This window comes from Gallinula chloropus, assembly GCF_964237585.1.
Source record: "Gallinula chloropus genome assembly, chromosome: 2".
Lineage (NCBI taxonomy): Eukaryota > Metazoa > Chordata > Aves > Gruiformes > Rallidae > Gallinula > Gallinula chloropus.
This window is the reverse complement of record NC_140086.1, coordinates 139367545-139390405: the sequence shown is the minus strand read 5'-3', so window position 1 is coordinate 139390405 and position 22861 is coordinate 139367545. Positions and strand designations below refer to the sequence as shown.

Here is a 22861-nt window from a genome sequence, read left to right as displayed (position 1 = left end):
CTCCTTATTTATAGAATGTGAAATTAACAATTCCTCTTTGGGGCTTTAACTCATCTACTGTGGTAAAATTTTAGTAGGTATTTTTGATCTGGAAATTAAGTAGACTCTTAACAGCAGAAATCAGTGCTTCCTTTAATGGACCTTTTTTGCACTATGTCTTATGAAATCCTAGGATATAGTGCAGAAGGTGATAGTGATAGGTTTATCATGTCAACCTGGTTTTATATGCCTTTTGTAAACCTTTTTTATATTCCCATTTTCTTTTCCTTATCCTCATAATTTGAATACACCCCAAGAGGGGCTTTGAGGCTTGCCATTTTTTTTTAAACTGTGTTTTAAAACTGCAGCAGCAAATACTGAAAATCATGTTGAAATAACAAGAGGTAATTCATTGATATTGTTTCTTTAATTTGATCTTTTACAGAACCTCCAATAAAATAATTTTGGACTGAATAGTTTTATGGTCCGTTGTAAATCAGAGTTAATTTTGAAATCCCAATTAATTAGGCTTTCTAATGGAAATGTCTAGTTACCCTTAGCTAAATAGTTTCGGTGTGTGCCTTCCTAATGTACTCTAAGCATCATTAAGTGTTTAAGTCATATATTTAAAAGTTATAAAACAAAGGATTATTCTTGTTTGGTTTTGTATTTGAACAGAAGGATTTAATTCATTCAGTCTCCAGTGAATCATGGATAGTGTGGTAGTTAATAGTGCTAAGTACAAAATTAATCAGGTTGTTACACCAGATAACTAATACAATTAACTCCTACACAGTGAGACCTTACACAGCTGTGAAAGAAACAGATCACCCAACAAAAGACTTCACAGTTTTCCCATGGTTCACATTTTTAACATCCAACAGTGATGGTTTTCTTGTAACAAAGGATAGTCTTCTGAAAATGGTATAAAATACAGTTCACCTTCACACAAACCCTTTTACCATGTAGTCTTTTAAAATACACAATTTGGAGCGAAAGGTATATTAATCTGTGTTGTATCTTGTGCCGTTGTCATTAGTTATAGCTACACATCCAGAGCACAGAAGAGTCCAGGTTGCAGCTTGAGCCTTTTAGGGTATCAGTTACATTATAGTAAGAAACTCAGAAAATGCTAAGAAATAATAGTCAGAAAAAGTGAACAAAATTTAATGTGAACAGCAGCTGAAAAATCTTAAATGGCTGTTTGATTTCCTATTGTGTAATTTCCCCTTATTATGTAAATGAAATTTAAAATAAGTTGTATGTATGCTGTTCCAGCAGTGATTGTCAAGTGGAAGAGCCATTCCCTGAATGCTTTCGCATGGCTCTACTGTTGGCATTCTTCATGTTTTTACGTAGCAAGGATAGATGCAACCCAGCACACCACATATGTTTTTCCTTGCTATGATTGATGTTTGTTTATGTTTACTAATGGCTTGATTAAGTGATTGTATATAATAGATTAAGGACAGAGATTGATCTTTCAGTTTTGTTTAAGTATTTTTTTTTCAGTTTTGTTTTAACTTTTGAAGTTTGTGTTTTCTGACAAGGAAAACATTAAAAACATTTGTGGGGTTTTAAATGGTAGTATACACAGATTCTCTATTTTTGTTACAGCAGCTGTTTATAATAAGCATCCTCAGGTGCAGTACTGTGCTAGGCCTCAATAGAATAGCAAGGGTTTGTAAATCAGAATCTGTTCTGTTCTAGCACTTGGAGATGTTGATGGATAAGCAAGTTGCAAGTTGTTTTGGATCTGATAACATGAATTCTTTGTTGCAACTCTACTTGCAAGCATGGATAATCTCTTTAAAAAACCCTGTACTTAGCAAGTAAAAAGGAAACCACACATATAAGGAGGCTGCTTTTTCAAAGTTGAACAGTGAATAAAATTTCTTAATTCAGTGGTGATTATATCTTCGCTCATGCTTTTTTGCTACATATTGGAACTGAGGTTTCTTTCTATCTAGGTTCTCTGGGTAGAACTGCATCACAGAAAATAAGAGAGAAAAGTCTAATTACAGTCCGTAAGAGCTAACAAGTCTTTTGTCTTAAGTATCAAGTTAGTGATGTCTCATCATTATTTCCAGCATGAATGAGAAGATGCAGCAAAAACTACTTTGTCATTCTTGGAGACAAGCAACTTGAGGTTTACTTGCAAGGTGCTAGGTCCGATGGGCCAACAATCTGACACAGTAATCTCAGCATTTCTATTTAGTCTAGTAATATGTGCACAAAACAGGATGAAGTTTCAATCAAGTGCATGTTGAACAGTAAAGCTAGGGGAATAGTAAAATATGTAAGGCAACCTGTTGAATCAAACTAAAACTACATTAACATGGTGATACTCTTTGGCTTCTGATATGGAGTAGCTAAGATCATAAAGTTTAGGTTATGATCTTAGCTTATTATTGTTGATTGTGAGCATACGTTTCTCTAGATGCAAGCTGAGAGCTTTTCTGTATCAAGGAGAAGCTGTCATTATAAATACGCTTTAATTGTGTCTAGAAGTAAAAGCCACACCAAATGCTGGCCCTGTACAGGGCAGAATTGACAGCACCTTGGATCTGGTGATGATCAGAATGAATTAGTTGAGTGTTAAAGCTGATTACACTGAAGCCTGTGCTACGCCTGTGACTTATCCTGAGCCACACTGAAGGAACCAACTTGGTCATGGATCTGTTTTAAATACAAGGATGTGCTTTTATATTTGCTATTCTTCAAACAAGATTCAGACCAGATCAGAGTTTAATTTCTTGTGCTAGCTTAATTTTTCTTCTGGAATTTTTTTTTTTTTTGAAGTGGGAAGGTATTACTGCCTTTTCGACTTTATGTGAGGATTCTGAGAGCCAGTATAGATCAAAGTGAATTTTCCTCCCAGGCTCCAAAGCCTTCCTGATAAAGGAATTATCTGTGCGTTGGCTGAACTTTAGTCTTGATGCCAAGTACACTGAAAATTACATTTCACCGCAAGAAAAACATACAAAGAGTCCTCCTGATACTTGGTAGATCTCCGCACAGGCAGGACAAGGGCATTTAATGCTGTTTTATCTGTAAATGGGCATTCACTCCACAAAAACGTTTGCGGGATGTGTGCACGCCACAGGAGACTCGCGCTGCAGGTAACATGGCACAGTGGGAGTGGGAGTTTGCAGCCAGAAGCTTCTGTCTTTCTTGACACACATATTGCAAAAAGGTGAGGACTCCTCTCTGGTGTTGGCTGCTATTGCTCTGTTGGGTGCCACAAAGGGAACGATATCCATTTGTTAAGCCCAGCAGCCTGATATGCCAAATGGTGAATCCAGAAGAAACACTGGTTTTCTGTGTGGAGATGTACAGCAAAGCCTCACAGGAGTTTGCCATTTCAGATCGAGCCATGAAAAATGGCATTTTCCTTTTATATGGGGATGGAAATGTTATTTCTGTTATTGGAGATTTAAAAGGCTAACAATATTTTTTCTTTTAGATAAATATACATATACATGACTGCATGCCTGAAGTGTCTTGTATCATGTAACACAAGCTAGTAGTGTTTTCTCCGTGACTTCAGTGTTAACAGGCGCTGGTGAAGCTGTGGAGGTTTCTCCCCGGGGTTCTGTATCTGAAGGTTTGCTTTGTGTCACTGACATACTCTAGAGCCTGAAATAATATATTTTAACAGGGCTTGCTTTCATTTAAGCCTATGATGGAGCCAAAGGAAATGTGCAGTTGTGTTAATAACTTCTTTTGGGAAGCTAGCAGTGTTAAACCCTAGGAGGGAGTACTTGTAGCTGTTGGGTTTTGAACTTCACCTGAATCAAAGTTTTCAGCTTTGTAAAATAGATACTTCTTGCTTGGGGGTGGGGGGGAGTTTCTATAAGCAACTTGTGTTTTTGTCCCATCTATCTCAATTTTCCTCCCAACAATGACTTCATGAGGAAAATGAGGAGGTTTTTTTAAACTCTAATTAAGTAGAAACCTGGTTGCTGAGTTCTACCTTCTGTAACACAGCATGTAAGTAGAATGAGAGAAGTGCAATGTATTATATCTTGCTAATGAATTTGCCTCTGTTTTGCTTTTTTATAGCAATATGCAAAACATTTCACTTCTGTTGAATGCCATTGAAATTAATTAAATAAATAGCAGGCTTCTCTACCTGTGGGTCTTCTCTTTGAAGTTGTAAGCACTTATTCAACATTTTACTGCAGTTGCCTGCAGGTTTTGCACTGATACCACTTTTACAAAGTTCCTTTCTGGGTTTTATGTCATATCCCAAACTTCAAAGGAAAGTAATGGTAACCTAGGCAAGTATGAGGTGAATTAACCTATTAAATGATCTTCAGAAAACAAAGTAAATCTTTTATGTAGTCATGTTTTGTAAAGGATTTTGGATTTTTTAAGAACTACTGTCCTTACCATGTCTGAGTAGCCATACTCCACGGTGTTCTTTATATCATTATACCCATATAGTATTAAGCAAGAAAATTAAGTCTAGTATTTAAAAACAGCAGTCTTGTAAAAATGTAGGAAATGTTCTCAAGGAATATTGCCTATGTGTGTCAGGAAAGGAGGCTTTAAAAGTATTGAGATTATATCATTCACTGTGTTGACATATCTTTTAGAAATGGGGACACGTAACTTACCATTCTTCCATGTTTAAAGTCATAAAAGTACCCAGCAGTATATGATGGACACTTGCCAGTGGAACTGCCAGCTGGTAGCAGGTAGAGAAGAGGAGGAGAGGAAATAATAAATTAAGTGTAATCCCATCCTTAACTTTCAGTCTCGGGCCAGCCAGTCACCTGTTGTGCATTGGAGTCATCTTCTGCTCATGAGATGTTACCATCCAGCTGATTAATTCTGAGCAAAAATCCGAGCATGGCTGGGATTGCAAGAGTTTGTCTTATTATTAGCTTAGTAGTGCAAAATTTGAAGAGTAATTGGCTATCAGAAAAAAGAAAACAAATCAAGATGTGGTTCAGTGGAAAACAATGGCTTTGTGGTTTTCTTTGGAATCAGAATGTTTCTTTAGGATCTGCCATATTTCAGTCGACAAGTGAGAAATGGGCTGTAATTATAAAGAAGCACTGTTTATTTTCCTGGCTCATCTCTGGCCTTCGAAAGGGTGGTTACAGGCAATATCTTGAAAAAAAAGTGCTGAATCTCAGCTGGTGTAACTCAGTACAGTTCTGCTTACTTACACTGGTGTGCACTTAGGCACCTTCCTTTTTGGCCCCAGAGACTATAGGAGTAGATTTTTTTTTCCCTGTATAAAATCTCTCTCTGTACTGGTTGTATCCACATGTGTTGTAGAGCTGGAATTGCAAACATTTTTGCATGCAGGTGGCAACTGCACAGAAATGCAGTTGCAAGCAATTTGTGTGGATTACAAATGGAGCTGAAGCCCATTCTGACCAAAAAGTGTTGGTCTGTTACTCAGAAACTTATGCTGCAGGATACTATTGTGCAGTATAAAAGCACAGGCCCATTTGTAAACCTGCTCTCATATGCTGCCTTTATTTGCTAGGGAAGATAATAAATGATCAGACATCAAAGAGTCATAGCACTTTCTCTTTCCATTTCATAAATAAAGGAACCCTGTTTAACACACTCGAATCTTCTCTTTTCCCTTTTCTCTTTTACTTGTGTCTGAAATGCACATCACATGCCAAAAGTGGGTTTTCTGAATAGCATCTTGATTGCCTAAATTGTTGTTTATAGTCTGTAGCTCAAGATCAAATGTCCTTAAAGTTGAAAATGTCTAAAAATCAATGTGAGAAGGTTTTAGATGCTGACTTTAGAGACAGGTTATGAGAAGCTAAGATTGATATGCCTTAGTTGCCTGCACATGTTTCTTAAAAGACTTCAAGAGTAATAGCTGATTTCTTCTGGAAACTGGTAATAGTATGTAGCATTTTCTTTCTTGCTAACTGGAGGAAACATACCCTTCAGCCCATGCACATAATGGAGCTACCATTTGCAACAGGCCTAATTTAAGTAAAGGTAGTCTTAAATACCTGTTTTAGTGTCTCCTGAACTAGTGCCCTAAACTAGGAATTAATTTAGCAAGATGCTGAGCACTTGCCATAAGATTAAATCTTTTCAGCTATCACTGCCATTTGCACAAGCTGCTGATCCTCAGTACATTTCTAGAAGTGAAATATAAATTTTCAGGTAAGCTGAGTGACCAAGCTCACCTTGATGAGGAGAGCAGCTTTTCAGTTCATTAAATGACTATGGTTAAATAATGTAAGCATTTAATTTGTTGTATTGAAAACTTTGTATAATGTCATCTGGGTTTTAAATATGCATATAGAAATGCTGTCAGGCAATTTCTTTGTGTCCACTCTTTTTGTGTGTTGTCATTACTTAGGTGACTTGCACAAAGAAAATCAGAAGGAACGTGTGTCCCCTGATTTTAATCTTTTTTCTAATTGGGATTTTTTTATTATTACTGTCTTTATTATCAGAGGAAAGGAACCAACAGGAAAAAAAGCTTCATTGCTTCGTAATTGCCTTGAAAAGTACTGAACAAAATCAATAAGTAGGAAGAGGAAAGGAAAAAAGGGTACAGGAATGGAATTTATTCTGTTTCATAAGAAGATGCCAAAAAATAGAGGTCTCATACTGGAATTGAGGGTAGGAGTGTTCCCTGACCAGGATCTTAATGCAGTAGGTATTCTCAGCTGTTTGAGTGTGCAATAAATACAGCAGTTTTTGAAGTATACAATATTATGTTTCATTCTGGTTGCTTCCTTCCCCGTTCTTCTGAGTGCTCCGTTTAAAATAACTTGGACGCCACAGGAAAACTGGATCCTCTAGGTGTCAGTTGCAGGAAGGAAAATGTCCCAAGTTCACTATGTGTCCTCGGAGTGCGCAGGCCTGTCACGCGTAGCGGTTTCTGGCAATTGAGCTCTGTTTCCGAGTACATCAGGGAGCGCTAATAATATGTTTGTGAGAATATAATGAGAATTATTCATGGTGCTTTTTCGGGGCACAACATGATCTAAATGGCCGTGGTGTTAAACTCTCAAATGTGTCAGTGGTGGAACAGTAAAATCGGAGGGAATGCAGCCAGGGATTTTGTCAAGCTGTTAGTTAACCTTTGTGCCTCATTTTGGTGTGCATCCATACCACACATGGCCCAAATTACTTAAAAAGAGGCCTTAATAATTTGCTTGTTGGAGATCCCAGGCATTTTGGTATAGTCTGCTTTGGTGGTGATGACTCAGATATTTGGTTAATAACATTGCTGTGGTGCTGGACCTGCTGGTTAGCGTGTGCTGGCATTGTTCCTTCCTCTTGGAAAGGGAAGGGTAGAGATGAGGTCCTGCTGACCTCACTGCATCTTATCACTTCATCAGCTGCTCACCAGTTCAAAGCAGCATAATAACTGTAGCCAGGGCAAATCCGCTTTTGTTTGTTTTATGGAGCTTTTTGTGAAAACCCTGTGGTACCCTGTTCTGCAGAAACAGTAATTTATCACACCACTGAGTGTAGCTGAAAACTAAGGATAGTGAAATGCCTCTTTCTTACTGGAGTCATTGCTTCTTTGGGCTTCATTTACTTTCAGTAAAACATACTTTCAGTGCAGCTTCCTACCACTTTTGCTTTACATTATCTTATTCTTGATAATGCTTTCCTGGTTTTGTTGATTTTGCAGCCTTTTAACTAGCTTAATGATAACATCATGCTGTTCGTCTGCATTCCTCACATAGTCCAAGAGATCAGCTGTGCCTACACTGTTGAGAGGTTGATTTTTCTCTCTGATAACTTGCATGGTTACTCTTCTTTCACAGGTGTAACATTTCCCTCTCTACTAATTCAGTGAGATCTTTAAAATTTACCTCTGAAATGTTATTATTTGCCTTTTATTTTGCCTTTTAATTTGCATTGCTTATGTTAAAGAAATTATGTAGTCACTTGCAGTTCTTATACCTGATCACCATAATTTTTCAGCCTTCATGTCATCAATATTTTCGACTATATACCTCTATTGACCTTAACATATTGGGGGTGGTGGATAAGAAACAGTAGTTCCATTCTTTCTCTGCCTTTCTGTCATTATTGACTGCTAGTGGGGGCCGAGGCTCTTTACCATGTGTCTGTGCAAATTTCTGTATTTGCATGTCCTATTTATTTGTTTCTCTGCTTCCCCTTCTGGCTTGGTTGCTTTGTTTTTCTGAAAAAGAACGGATTATGATACACACATGTAAATCAGGTCCAGCCTTTTGAGGATTTGGCTTTATTCATTCACACTTGATCACTGATTGGTTTAGGGTGAGCCCCGCAATTCCTTTTGGAACTGCAGACAGCATGTCCTCCAATTCCTGCCCAGTCCTCACAGCTCCCTCCTCCAGTGGGTTCAGCAGCTCCAGGAAAGTAATTCCCCTTTACCCAAAAACTAGTCTGCATAGAGCAAGGACTGCCACCACAGATGCCCTGCATGTGGCTTAGAGCAAATTTAAATCAAGACAGTGGATGGCTACGTCCTAATCCTTCCTGCCTGGTGTTTTTCAGAGCTCAGAAATTACGGGCAAAGTTACTGGGTGCACTAATGTCAAAGCGAACAAATAGGTTCACTGAAGCTGGAACTGCAGCTGCCTCGTCCAGTTGAGCGACACCTGCTTTCACCTTCATGTAAATAAGCAAAATGAAAAGTCCTAGGCCACCTGCCACAGCTGCTAAAAGAGCAATAAATGGTTAAATTGCAGAGTTTACATTTTTCTGAAAATTTGAGCATCTCAAACTTTGGTACTCTTTCAAAACCCACTTCTGATCTCTACATTTTGGCACGTACCTTATGGTGTCAGGAAAATGAACACACCCCTCTTACTTGGCTTGCAAGGGAACGGGTAAAGAAGATGTCAGGAATATGGGTAGATAGATGTTCTAGTGAAGAATTCACTGGAAACTTCCAAGTGCTCTGGAGTGAGGTGTGCTAGCTTTCTACGTGGAGGTAGAGGATGTGGATTCAGCCACAGCCTCCCCATTGATCCTACTGTCTTCTGGATAAGAATGAGTATCTCTTCGGGGTTCTGCCCCAACCCACTTGACTGCTTTTATAATCTTGACTGCTTTTATAGCCAGGGTCTCTCCCATCAGAAGTAGGCTGACATTTCCTATTCCTTACCACTTAGGGACTTCCATTCTTCATTCTGGTTGCTTGCCCTGTTCCTATGATTCAGAAGGATAGTCATAAGTATTAAACTCCTGGGTTTTTTTATCAGCAAAATACTGCTGTTTGGAATGAATGCTCTACACATCATGCTGCGGTTTGTTGTAGGAGGCACACTTGAAACTGAATAATCACTTGAAATGGATTTTTAGTGATAAGGTTAGACCTTTTTAGAAGTGACTTGATTTGGGAATTCTGATAAGGTTCAGTGTAGGAATCAGTAGGGTATTTAAACATCTAGTAAGAGTGTTCTTATATCTACCACATGTATCCAACACAATTGGAGCTCATTATTAATGCACTCACTGTTTCAGAAATATTATAACACCTGGACCTACACATTCTTCAAATGGCAGCATGACTGGCTGCCTTCATTTGCTGCAGATTGAATAAATGATTGCTTAAAAAAACTTGACAAAATACCCACTGCTTCACTGGGCACCATGTGGCTGCATGAATCTATTAAAAATTGAGATTATTACAAGAGCAAGACCGTAGTTGGTAAAACAAAGAGTTGGCAAACTTCTGTGTGGTCTGGTCTGGTTCTGATATCATGCCGTCTGTGATGCTACACACCAGGCTTAATAATGTTACCTCCCTGGGATTTTTAGTTGAGAAAAAGAACTTTCCTGATACTATTTTTGTTTTTAAACTTTCTACTCTCGTTAAGTGAGCTCAGCAGCTCTCTTAGCCCAGCTACAATACTCCAACTGCCTAAGCACTACCTCTTTCCACTCCAGATGTATTTCTGTCACATAGGTGGCATGTGCCATGAGTTTCCATTGTGCTGTGCATACACTGTTCCTTGTGGATAAGGAATAGTGAGTCGTGGGGTGGTGTCACAGGGGGTACACTCATTCCTCCAGCGTGTTGTGACTGGGCACCAGGTGAGAGACAAAAGGTTTCTAGTGTCTGGGAAGTACAGAAGACTTCACTGCTTTAGAGTGGAGTAGATGGGTTTCTGTGAAAACCATTGGGTCACGTCCTGGTGCATTGCTGATCTTTATCAGGAATGGATTGATCCCAAATATGCTGGTTTGTTCACATGGGTGTAGTGAAATGATGGTATAATGAAGAAACATAACATTTTTTAAAAATAGTTTTCTTTGCTATTTTTATGATGATTCGTAGAAAGATGCATAAATTTGGTCTTTTAATTATTTAAATAAGCTCTCCAGATGAATGGCAGCTTTAAGCCTGTAAGTATCTTGATGCTATGGTGTAGCTTTGCCCATGCCAATGAGATTGGACACTGCACACATGGTAGGAATTTGTGTGTGTTAACTGAGCCAGTTTTATGGTCTTCAAAAAGACCATAAAGCCAGCTTTATGATCCAAAAGCAGCATTGCTTTTCTGATAAGCCAGCGTTTCCAAAAAAACCCTGTGTAGAGCATACCTGGAATTCAAATGAGCCAGCTGCTGAGCCAGCACAGCGGGGCTTGTGGAAGTGCATTTCATAAAAGCCTTCCACAGGCTTTTGGCTTTTTATTTTACTTGTTTTTAAACAAGAAAAAAGTCATTCCCCCTTGAAATCTTTAAAGGGTGTATTTAGGAGAGGACTTGTGTGTTTAGCGGGGGTCAGTCCAAAAGTTTTACAACACAAAGAGGGTAGGAAATCTGAAATGCAGAGTATGTATCTTTCTATACAGAGTAAATTGGAGCAGATTTTAAAGGATATGTAAACAAGCATGACTTGTGAGCCATGGGTTCTTTCTGAGAGAAAATTGCTGTCTTCCTTATCCTTCACATTGAAGAAAACAACTCTGTTCCCAAACAGTAAGGACGAGTCCTTCCAGCACAGAAATCAGCAGGTGGTGCTTCTTCACATGTATTAACACCAAGATCTTCCTTGGTGCAATCATTCTCTCTCTCTAACCATATTTGAAAGCTCTGGCAATGCCAGAAGTGCAAACTTGCCTCCTCCTCAGAAGGCAAAAGAAATCTTGGGAGGTCAGTTTTAGTGTTCTGCATGAGTTTTCTTCATGCTCTTTTCCTGATCCACAGCTTCAAGGTCTACAAAAAATTTCAAATTCTCTTCTCTCCTTGCTTAGGATTAGTTTCATCCTGTTGAGGTGTTCTCTAGTTTCTGCAGCTCCAAAGCAGACAGCAGAGACACTAAATCTAGTTTAATATCAGGATTTTCTTTTATTCTGTTGGGATTGTTTGCGAGTGGAACGAGGCTCCTCAGCACAGGTGGCTGGGAAAGCTGGAAGGACAGGTTCTCAGTTTTGCCACTTCAGCCACTTTGGCATGGAGCATCCCTCACAAACAAACCCTCTTTTCACTTTGGAGCTAAACAGTTTCCTTTTAGCTTCTACTAGCTACACTTTTTAATTAATTTCTAATTTGGCTAAATTGCTGCGTGGTTGCCCTGCTTTGAGAGAAAGTGCAGTCTCTGTCAGGAGTTTGTCTTTTCCTTTTGCTGCTAACTTCAGGTTCTCTCTATGTCTCCGGCTCCTCTCTTTTCAAAGTAACATTGCCAAATCCTGTTTTCCTAGTGCTTTTAGCATTTGTCTCATTCACAGAATTGTTTTTGTAAGAATCTGCTAAATACTTCTACCATGTGTACCTCTATGAAAGTCATAAGTTACTAAAATAGCGTGTTACGATGAGATGTGCTGACTACCTGTAGGAAGAGGATGTTACAGCCTAGTACAAGTTGTTGCACACTTGCTAATCTTTTTTGTCATCATGAAATCTAGGTTAAATTACTTCAGTTTTTCTGTCTGAGACTTAGAATGGATTATGGACAAAATTAATTCCTAGAAGTCATCTCACTGGCAAAGAAGTTCCTGTGATTCAAAGTGTGGTATGTACTTAGTGAGTCCTTTTTGGGATAAGGAAAACTGCAGTTAAGGAAACTGGCATATCAAACCTTGGTCTCATGTTGTTGTAGGGCAGGGGTTTTCATTTAATCCCTGCCCTGATGCTCTGCAGTGCTAGGTCTGTGCCACTAGGTCTTGTTCATCCTCCTCCTCCTCCTCCTCATCCCAGCTGTCGCACCCAGCTCATGTAGAGAAAGTAGGCAGAGCCTGGCTCTGTGGGTGCAAACCAGCGTGCTTACAAAGCCTCCAGTCCCTGTCGTCTTCATGTCAGCACAGTTGCAGTGGTGTCTGTCTGCCAAGGTCCCTCAAAAAAGGTAGCTGTGGTTAGTGTGGGTATGAAGGGAAGGATGAGTTTGTTTTGTGCCGCTACCAGTGTGGAAACAGTGTTGGGATAAATGTAGCTTTTTGATGCAGGCAGCTACTCAAATATCATTTATATACACAAAGTCAGTTTGGAAAAGTCACATATGAAAAAGGTTTCATATGAAAAGGTGAGACTTCTTTGTATTTTGCCTCTGTGGGGAAAGCATTTTAAGACCATTTGGGCTCTTTACCTTTTCAAGTACCTTGGTTTTCATCCTTGACAGAACTAAAGCACAAATGTTCATTGAACTTGATTTCTTTTAATTAATGCATGTTGTTAAAATTTTCCAGGAATGTTGATAGTAATTTTGTGTTTTGCTTCCCTCATCCTCTCTGGCACATTACCTAAAGGATTTTGAATCCAACTTCATCATAAACTACTCCTTATGTTCAAAGCAAGTGGTTTTATTACCCGCATGCAATGCAACAATTATATTGCCCTTGATGATGGCTGAGAGAGTCACCCTTTTGCTGTAGGTGAATGCCATTCTGTTCTCACTGGTTCTTTTTTCACATTAGAGAATGAGCCTCAGTAACTTCTGTTTTTTCACAAGACAGCATCACTTCATGCATAGCAGAAACAGCCTATGGGGTTGGTGAGGAGGGGATGCCTCTCTTTTTTTTGTTGCTGTTGGTCCTGTCCTGGTCTGTGTAGCAGATTCTTCTGAGAGGTCTTGCAGAATTTAATACTTTGTTTGTTTGTTTGTTAAGACAATGTTTATGTCATTCACAAAATAACTTTAAAAAAATAGTCTGATCAGCTTGTTTTCTAACCAACCTTGTCTCCTACATCGTTCTGATTTAATGTCCTGAGTGAATGCAGATCACATTAAACATATTCTGCTACACATTACTGTTGTGCATATAAAATGAATTTCTTTTTCTTTCTACCATGTGTCATCACTGCAAGTTATGTTGGCTTTTTTAATGACTTTGATAGCATTTACAGAGACATAAGGAAGAAAAAAACCCAACCTGTTCTATAGATAAAATTTAAAGTAAGAATTTGGAAGTCTGATTTTTCTCTGTAAAGGTTTTTCTTTCAACACTTTTGTTCTGGAGAAGAATAATGGAAGTCATATTACTTTGTTTTCTGTGTGCACAGTATCTCTGGTTGGCTGCTATTTTCTTTCTTACCTGTATGGGAATAATGAAGGGATGGCTTGATGACATTTGACCTAGGGGAAAAAAAATACAGAAAGAGTTCTCTATGTAAGAAAACTCACTTTTACTAAAATACAGTTTTCAGGTTCTGTAAAAGGCCTTGAGTGTTTTCCACATGGGATAAGACTGCCTTGATCACAGTCTCACTTCAGTTGTTTGAATTGATGTGGAATTCTGGTTTAGGAATTATATATAACTTGTGCCATGCATTTAAGGAAGTGAGGCTTCCATATTTTAAATCTGAAGAACAATGAATCAACATATGATCCTTATTTTTCATGATAAAATAAATATATTGTTGCCATCTTAGCTGACAGATGTTTCTGTAGCAGAAAATGAGGTGACTTCTTAAATGCAGATGGGAATTGTGAAACACCCACAACCTTCCCAAAGTTAAAATGTGTTTGGCCTCTACCTAACAAATATGTTATTGCATTACACAAACTGGTAATTTATAGTCCTTTATGGAAACTGAACTTACTAAGCTCCTGATGTGAAGAAATGACTGATATTGAGACAACTCCATTTCTGTCTCTATCTTTCGGATATTAAACTTGACACTCAGCTGTCATCCATCATGCCCAGCAGAGAGTTGAAGGAAGCCTCGCTGCGGTTGTCAGTCAGCAGACTGTGAGTCAGCGTGCATAATACACAAATAGTTGCTGAATTTTTTTTTCAACTCATTATACTAAGACCAAATGCTAAGCTGAAGGACAAAGTTCCTCCTTTGGTCTTCACTCCTACACATACTTTGTACTCACTAACATTATCAGGTGGTACTACAGCACCTTCCCTGATTGTGGAAGATCTGGTTAAGATCTGCTGAACAATGAATCCTTGGGAAAGAAGAGCAGCAATAGTTGGGTCGTCTGGGCAAATGACCAGGACAGACCCTAAGAGAGAGCAATCACATAAATTTCTCTTCCAGACCATCTGAGACACTCCACATTCAAGTGGTGGCTATGGAAGTGATGGTGCTGCTGTAGTAAAACCCTGGAACTCTTCTCAAGAGCCAAATTTAAAGCAGTAACATAATTCCTCTAACAAAAATGAAAAGGACTCCTAGGTTTTTTATTAAGTTGAAGCTTTGTTAGAAATGTATGCTTTGGGAGAATATAGCAAAGTTTTGTTGAAAAACAGAACATTTGAAACTTCCAAATCTTACTCAAAAGAGCATAAGGCTTGGAAATATCACTGCAGTACTTATTCTCTTCCTCTTTTTATTAAGTTCAGTTCTTCAGACAGCTTCAGTCTTCTTTGGTACATCACAGCCAAAGACTCACTAAATGCAGTATGTTTTACCCAGCAAGTGGGAAAAACAGAAATCCTGATGATCCTTAAAAGGAAAAATACAATCAGAAAACATTTTTACATACAGGTTGTAACTTTTCCTAGTTAAAATTCTAGAGCATTTTTCAACACAAAAAAATCTTTTTAGTAAAGGGGAAAAAAATTTACTCTCCTGACATTTTTTTGACTAAACTTTGTTTATTCATCAAGTTGACCTAATGTCAAAAAAACCTTGAAAACTCAGCAAATTGCTTAGCCTAATTTCCATAAATGTTGTCTAAGGAAAGGCAGCTCATTTGCATGCTGATCTTGTTTTTCATTCTGCTCTCTTGCTACAAACCCCTGAATTATACCACAGGCTGTGTGTTCTTTGTCTCAAGTCCAAACCATTGCCTTTCCTGAGGATTTTCAGATCTAACAAGGGTTAAAGCATCATTTCAGTAATATACAGCTTTTTATATTCAAAAGTTGTAGTGCAAATGGAAATGCTTGCTCTTTGTTAGTTATGCCCAGCATTTGGGAAAGAGCTGGTGGCAAAGATTTGCACTGCTGTTTATCTCACAAGAGATTCAGATGACTTCTCCAGACAAATTGTTACCCAGAATGACCTTATTACATGGCTGGACAAATTGCTACCCAGAATTACCTTCTTACATGGCAGTAATAGAGAATATTTTTGCATTTGAAACAGAATACAGGACAACATGACTAATTGTGTTGATAGAGTGGCATAATGCTCACGGTAAAATAATGACTCCCTTGGACACCAGGGAGCCCGTTAATTAGGGGAATGATGAGTCTTTGTAAAATCAGAGTAAAAAAGCAAACATCTTTCCTCTTATATTAAGAAATTAAGGCAATGCAATAGACCTTAATGCATTTTTGTGGTGTTTCCTGGGAAATCTTTCTGTAAAATGTTCATATATGGAGATACAAACAGCAGGTTCTGTTTTCATGACTTCCTGCCAAACCATAACAATGTCAACTGGCAGTAAGGGTATTTGGCCCTCTGTACCCTCATGTACTGTAAATCTGTTATTTTTGTATAAATAGATTTCTCACCCTACAAATTAAATTAGAATCTGATCCTGCATTTGAACAGCAAGTTTCAAATCAGAAGGTAATTTTGTCTTGTTTGTTAGGAAATGAAAGAGCCTGCAGTAGTTTATGTTACAATTTATGTAGTGTGGAAGAGCAAAAAACTCCAGTAGGTTTTTGAGCTTTCTTTACAGAAACCATAACCACCCTGGTCCCTGGAAAACATTAAATCCATTCCAAATTTAAAAACTGTAGATTATTCTTGTGCTAATAATTCAATTTTTTTAAAAAAGGATATCAAGCCAAGCAAGTTGAATATTTACCTCACTGAGAAGCAAACTTTCAGTAGAGAAAGCAAATGAGTTAGTCTTATTTTTTCCAAATAATTACTAATGGTGAATAAAAATTTACTTTAAATATTAAATTGGGGCTTGACTGTCATGACAGTGGTAGTTATATTCATGGTTTTGGAACACAAAGTAGAAAGAAAAAGTGTTAAAATGTAAAAGAGAGAGAACTGGTGGCATGCTTGGGACCACAAGTGGTGGACCATGTAAGGATAGTCTGCTGTAAGGTTAGACTCGCTCTCCAGCACTCTGTGCGTAACCAGTGGTTTGCTATACCCAAGTGCTTCATCAATTACATGGTAAGATATTGACAGTGGTTTAATCTGGATAATGTGTTAACTACTAAGGGACAATGTTTTGGAGTAAAACCAGGAGGGTGTTGGGATCTCCCTTCCTCCTGCACTTTACTTTTCCATGTTGGTCCATTACTTTTTTTTTTTTTGTAAGCCTTGAAATAAGGCAGATTCCTCTCTGCTGAGGTGTTAGATGTGAACTCCACTTGGCTTTGTTTATAGCAGGTATCAAAACTCATTCCTTTGTCTTAGACAGTCCCACCACATCAAAATAGGATTGACTGCTGCTTAGAAGCATCACTTGCTCACACACCTCTTTGTGTTGACATACCTGTGGACAGTGACTCTTCCATCTTATCCAAACCCACAGTTGTTTCACTGCTGCCATCTCCTTGTTTGTTGAAGTCACCTATTGTAAATTTCTGTATTGTGCATGTTAAAAATTGTGTGGAAGAAGGATGGTCTTCACAGTGTTTGCACAGTGTCTTAAAATACGGTGTCTGATTCATTGCCTAAACTACCAAGTGCCCCTACCTTAAAAATGACAGGCATTTAGTTGTTCGAAAACCCTCATTGGTTTTAGCCTGACTGCTACCCTTGACAGAAGGTATAAATATTGTGGGTGGCTTGAATACTCCAATGCACAGAACTCGTTTGTAGCTGGCTCTTAAACACCATAGCCGCAGGTGTGCTGGGATATTATTACAGAAATGGATTGGAAAACTAGTGAAACAAAAAATTTTGAGTCACTTAAGATTCATTACAAAAGTGATCTCACAACAGATCTTCTGTTCCTAGACCTGATGATACTGTGAAAATCAAAATAATCCATTTCTTAGCTCAAATTTCTACATTAAATTGGTCTGATAAATGTTCCACCTTGCACTGGAAGTTTCAGATTTTGTTAGCTAGTTTGAATATTCATTGGTACAGTGCTTTAGCTGCCTATGTCTCACCTAAAAGAAGAGATGATTAAGAACATCCATTTAGAGGAATGTGGCTAATTTTCTTATATTCATAACGTTTCAGGAGAGAATATTCCTTTGGTTTGCTAAGAAGGGCTGCAAGTAGAGGATAGTATTCCTTAATTTAAAAGGAGGATGCAAGAATCTCCGTCTGTAATCCACGGGCTCCCTCTCCTGGTCCAGGAGGTGCTTGGCACCAAGAGCTTGATTAATACAGAAACAAGGCGAAAGTTATTTGCAAATTGATTTAATCATGACACAGTGCCAACGGGGCCTCCTAACTTCTTCTATGTTTAATCAGAGAATTGTGCTCTCCCTAATAGCAGTAATGAAATTAATATGGGTGTTGTGATGAATCAGGGTTGCAGGGCCAGGTTTATCTTATTCAAATGCCGATTAAGATGTGTTTCACGAGGACTCAACGCGATGCCCTGCAAACAATATTTACAAATAAAATCAGTGAACTTGCATATCCAAGTAACTGCATGAATGTATACAGTCTAATTGCACTGATGCTGTCAGCTTGGCTTCTCTGACACCTTGGTGTTCTGCTTGCACCTCCTCCTGGTCATACTGCGTCTAAATTAGACTATTTACTTATTGTATTTGGTGGTGGAGAAAGATCGTCTTTGCATTAATATTCTTAGGTTAGAAACACATTTAGTAACAAATTTGAGGCCCTGGAGTCATAAAGCACACCTTGTATGTAAGAATTTGATCTATTTAAGAGGTCGCTTACTTTTGCCTCAAGTTTTTAAACCCATTTCTAAATTTTATGAAACTAATTTCTGACAGAGAAGAAGAGATTTTTAAAAAATTTATTTTATTTTTATTAGTGTGTGTGTGTTTTACCTTCCCAATCTTGTTTCTAAGATTTTTTTAAGCTTGAATTTATTGACATGAACAAATGTTTACATAGCTAAAGAACAACAAATACTCTAGAGTGTTCCTTCTTTTAATGCTCTTAATGCATATCTGTATTGCTGCAGACATTAAATAAATAAAAATTCTTCAGCTCCAGAGGGTTGGGGTAAATGTCTTGAAGCTGCCCTGAAGTGTCATAAAACTTCACATACTTGGACCAAAGTTTTTCACACTAACTTTGTGCTGCTTTTGTGCTGATATAAGTGCCCACAGAATATCACAGTGATCTACAGTGTAGGTAGGGGCAGGGCTGGCAGAGGGCTTTGTATGTTAATGACAATGCCATGCAAGCACCAGACCAGTGTGAAATGCTTTCACTTTACAGTATCAGCCTTTTATTCCAGGCCTGAGCCCTGGAATAAACAAATACTGAAAACAGTCCTTAGCATTTTCATTCATGTTAGAAATTGTGTGTAAATTTGTAACAAGAAAGGTCCCACTAGTGAAATATTGAACTCCAAAACTCATTCAGAAATGTATTTCTGGAGCTGCTAATTTAGGTTATCCTCTTGGCTCCACTTAAAGCAAGCATTGACAGTTACATCTTATGAAGCAAAACCAGGTTTGGGAGAACTAGTTATAGCAATTCTCTCAATTTATTTCTTATTTATGCCAAAGACTCAGGAGGTGAACATTTCACATGAGCTGAGCATGTAAGATGCACACGAGAAGTGTTGAGTACCTTGCAACTGAAAGTTGGTCTGATTCACACTACGAGAAGGAGTACAGTCGAAGTAAATAAAAACAAAGCATAATGTATGACTAAATAAAGCCTGTATTTCCTAAAAATGTACTACTTTTATTTATGCCATATCCATGTAAAATGACAACTATTCACTGCACATTCTTGTTCATGCCATGGTCTTAGTCATCTGCTTTGCCATCTATGCAAATGTTATACTGTGGTAGCCCTTATGTATCTGTTAATTTTATTTGTTTACAGGGATTGAAATGATTTCTGAACTAAAATCTGTAGCTGCTCTAATACTAGCACTCTGAGATATGTAGATAGCTTGACACTTGTCAATGGAAAGTAGTTTTAATGTATGTTGGTTAAATAGGCAACCAGACTCCACCGGTACCTTGAAACCATGGCAGTCATTAACCTTTTTGTATCCCTTTCCTCCCCAGATTTCCCTAATAATTAAACCTATTAAAGTTTAGATTGTAAGGTACAATGAACTATTCCAAGGAGTGGCTTTATGCAATGTGGTGACTTGTTATGTCTTCCATTAAAGTCATGTGTCTTTTTTCCCCTCCCTTTCCCCCACCCCTTTTGTGCCCAGGTACTTGGAACACCAAATGAAGATACATGGCCTGGAGTCCACTCTTTACCCCATTTCAAACCAGGTAGGTTGAAGTACCAAGTTAATCCAAATTCTGTTCCCAGAAATACAGAAAACTGATAATTACATTCCACACACAAGATTCAAAATCACCTGGTAGGCAGTGTGTGAACTAACGCCCTTTTCTAGCTGCTTCCTTTTTGTTGTGTTCAGGGTCGGGGGGGTCTTTTGTTTAATTTATTTGCTTTCTCTTTAATTTTTTCCTGTTTATATATAGTATGAGCCCTGACCAGCTAACATTTCTCAGCGACTATCATACCTTTCAGAGTGCTTGTAGGCTGATTCCCAGTCAGTATTTTTCACAGACCACCCTGAACTTTGAGGATTACTAGAGCAAACTAAAGAGTAGAGAAAAGACTTTGTGAAAGCTGAAGTTACTGCTAGATCATCTCTTAGTTCCTTTTTACAAAGGTTCAATTTTTTCAATGCGCATTGAAGTTGTCATATTCTACAATCATTCTTGAAAAACTGTTTCATCATCTGATACCCTTGTGTAGAAGGGAGCAGCTTGTTTCCTAGAGTCTAGAAGTATATGGTTGGCTTCATTATGCTATGTGTATTCATGTGTATGTATGTGATATATGTAGTCTCGTGAACTTTTAAGTTATCTTAGAAATACTGTTTTTTAAACATACCAAGCAGGTAAGTGAGTAGGAGACGTGATGTTTGGTGTGGGTGGTGCAGTACTGCAACTAGTTGTCCAGAGAGGTTTGGCATCTCCAAAAGTTCTGTTAAAGTCCTGTTAAAACTGATAGGACACGGCCTGATCAGCCTGAACTCACTGGACCTCCTGTGAGTCGTTTTGGACAAGATGGTAAAGAGGTTACTAGACACTTTTAGATGAAGCACTTAATTAGCTCCTAGTATATTTTACTAGGATGAGTCTTCAGTTTCTGGCCATATGGCGGAAGTCTGGAAGCGAGTCACAGAATAGACACAGGAATCCAATTTCAGATGTTTCCCTCTTTGCAGGCCTACTGTCTCTCAGGAAGTTCCTGGTTGTACTTTAGTGCAGATCATAGTCCTTTTGGCTTTTGTCATAAGCTGTATCAACCTGGCATCCTATGTCACTTAAATCTAGTTTCCGAATCATTTTGTAGGTTGGACTTTTGAAGATTCTCACTTAATTCTGGCCTGTCTTATTTGTTAGATCAGCAGGGCCATACTGGCTGCTCTGGGGCAGCAAAGGGTCAGGAGACAGGGCGGAGGAATTTAAAAGGACAAAAAGGATCTAGGCAGCTGTCAAAATACGAGAGGTAGAGAAACAAACATATTTTAGGGCTTACTCTGATACTAACACGAAGCTTTGAGAAAAGGGCAGACAGCTTGCTTATGCTTTGCTTTTCAGTCTCAGTCCTAGCACTGTCTTATTGCTGTATAGTGAAATCACAGTCCAGTGCTCTCAAGTGAATTAGTTGAGAGAGCTTTTTTTTTAACAAGTACACTTTTTTTCACTGAAATACTAAGAATACTATGGTATTCTTCCCCAAATTAGTATGTCATTAACTTTGCAAGTTTTTGTGTTTTTCATTCTTAGTACCGATTAAAAGGTGAGCATATACAAAGAATCCTTACAAAAAGATCATGGTTTTTAACTGCATTCCAAAGACAATTGTTTTTGTACAAGAATAGTGCAGGGCAGGAGAAAAACTGGAGGTGTCAGTGAGTGCTACTTGCGTTTCTTGTTTTCATTCTTCTGTGTGACAGAGAAAAGTTTTGAACAGTAGATGGCAGCCAAGAAATTTCCTGGGTTTTTTTTTCTGTTTGGCTTACAAAGCATGTTAAGAGATGTATGTGGGTTTATTAATGCAGAAGAACATCAGGAAATAAATCCACAGCAGGTACTTTGTTAAATCAAATTTTTTACATGGGCATTGTGTTATATTTGCTTTTATTTTCTCCATCCCAGAGTATGGATGTTGTCAGCTATGAACACGGTAACTATACAAAAGCAAAATGGGGAAAGGAGAAAAGATGCCTCCAAGACATCTTGGTCATTTGGTGTTTTCACCATTTCTGCACGGTGTGCTCCTTGCTCTCTCTGATCCTTTACACCTCTGTGAAGTATGTAAATTTGCAAGACAGGTTAATCATTATCCTAGCTGGCAATTACTTAATCTTTCTAGGTCCTGTTAAATGCAGAGCTCTGACCTCCTTAATTCCCTTACACTGCAGAGGTCTGAGAGCACTCCAAAGGAAAAAGCCCTCATCTGTACACATAGTATGTTCTGCACTGCCTTTGTACCACCTCATATCCTTCATGGCCTTGGTAAAAGGATTTTTTTTTTATCTTACAGTACTTTATTTGCTGATTTTAGAAATTAATTGAGTGATTGGACTTTATGCTGGTAAAGTGTGCAACCTGAGGGATCATTCTGGGGTATCAGCATCTAAAGCAGGCTCTGTGCAAAGTGCTCTGACCTATGGGCTAGACTGGACTTATACTATTTGCTCATGCTGTTAGCATCATTGGATCTGTGTAGTCATGGATCTCTGTTGCTGCTTAAAAAAATGCTTTCATTCATACTATTCTGTACACCAGAGCTGCAGCAGGGCTGGATTGTCCCCTTCCGCAGATGCTCAGCCATCCATGCTTCTTTCCCCTCAAATTGTCTTTACAACCTGAAGAAAATTTCCTCAGTGTATAGGACTGAAAGACTCTTCTTTCCTAACTGACTTATTTGGAGCAAAAGTGAAGGTTAATGCTTAAGTTTTTTCTTAGATTAACATGTTTAAGATGACTTAATCTTTTCCTTTCCTTAGCAGGGGAAGGTAGGAGGGAACCTGAAATGTCTTGCCAGATCTGAACCAATTCCATTATTCTTTAAGATATGTGAAATTACTGCCTTTAAATACAGATTGTATGGAGTTAAGTAACTCCAGTGTTTTGTGTATCTTTGTGTTTTAAGACTGATAGCTGCAAACAGCAAGTGTGATACATTGGGAAGTGCAAAGAGCACTGGTGATGAGGGTATCAACATCCACTCAGGCAAGGCTTTGGCGCTGTAGCCTTGAGTTGTGAAAACCTGATACAATGGGATTTGAACAGAAGGTCTCAGTGCTAAATAGTTACTATAGTTAAAAAAATGCTGGGCATGTTAAATACCTGTGGACTTGGGAAGGCTATTGACATTTCATTTTATTTCTTGTTTGCATACAGGCTTAAATA

At 38.3% G+C, this 22861-nt stretch overlaps 1 protein-coding gene across 2 annotated transcripts in view; it reads left to right on the top strand.

The window, feature by feature from the left end:
- CDK14 (cyclin dependent kinase 14) overlaps window positions 1-22861 on the top strand; it is a gene marked incomplete at both ends in the record, with an annotated part of 247792 nt that overhangs the window by 188999 nt on the left and 35932 nt on the right. For both annotated transcript variants that reach the window (XM_084260301.1, XM_084260302.1), the window contains one exon: window positions 19633-19696. In XM_084260301.1, coding sequence (XP_084116427.1) covers window positions 19633-19696 — 64 coding nt within the window. The remainder of the gene's footprint in view (window positions 1-19632; window positions 19697-22861) is intronic.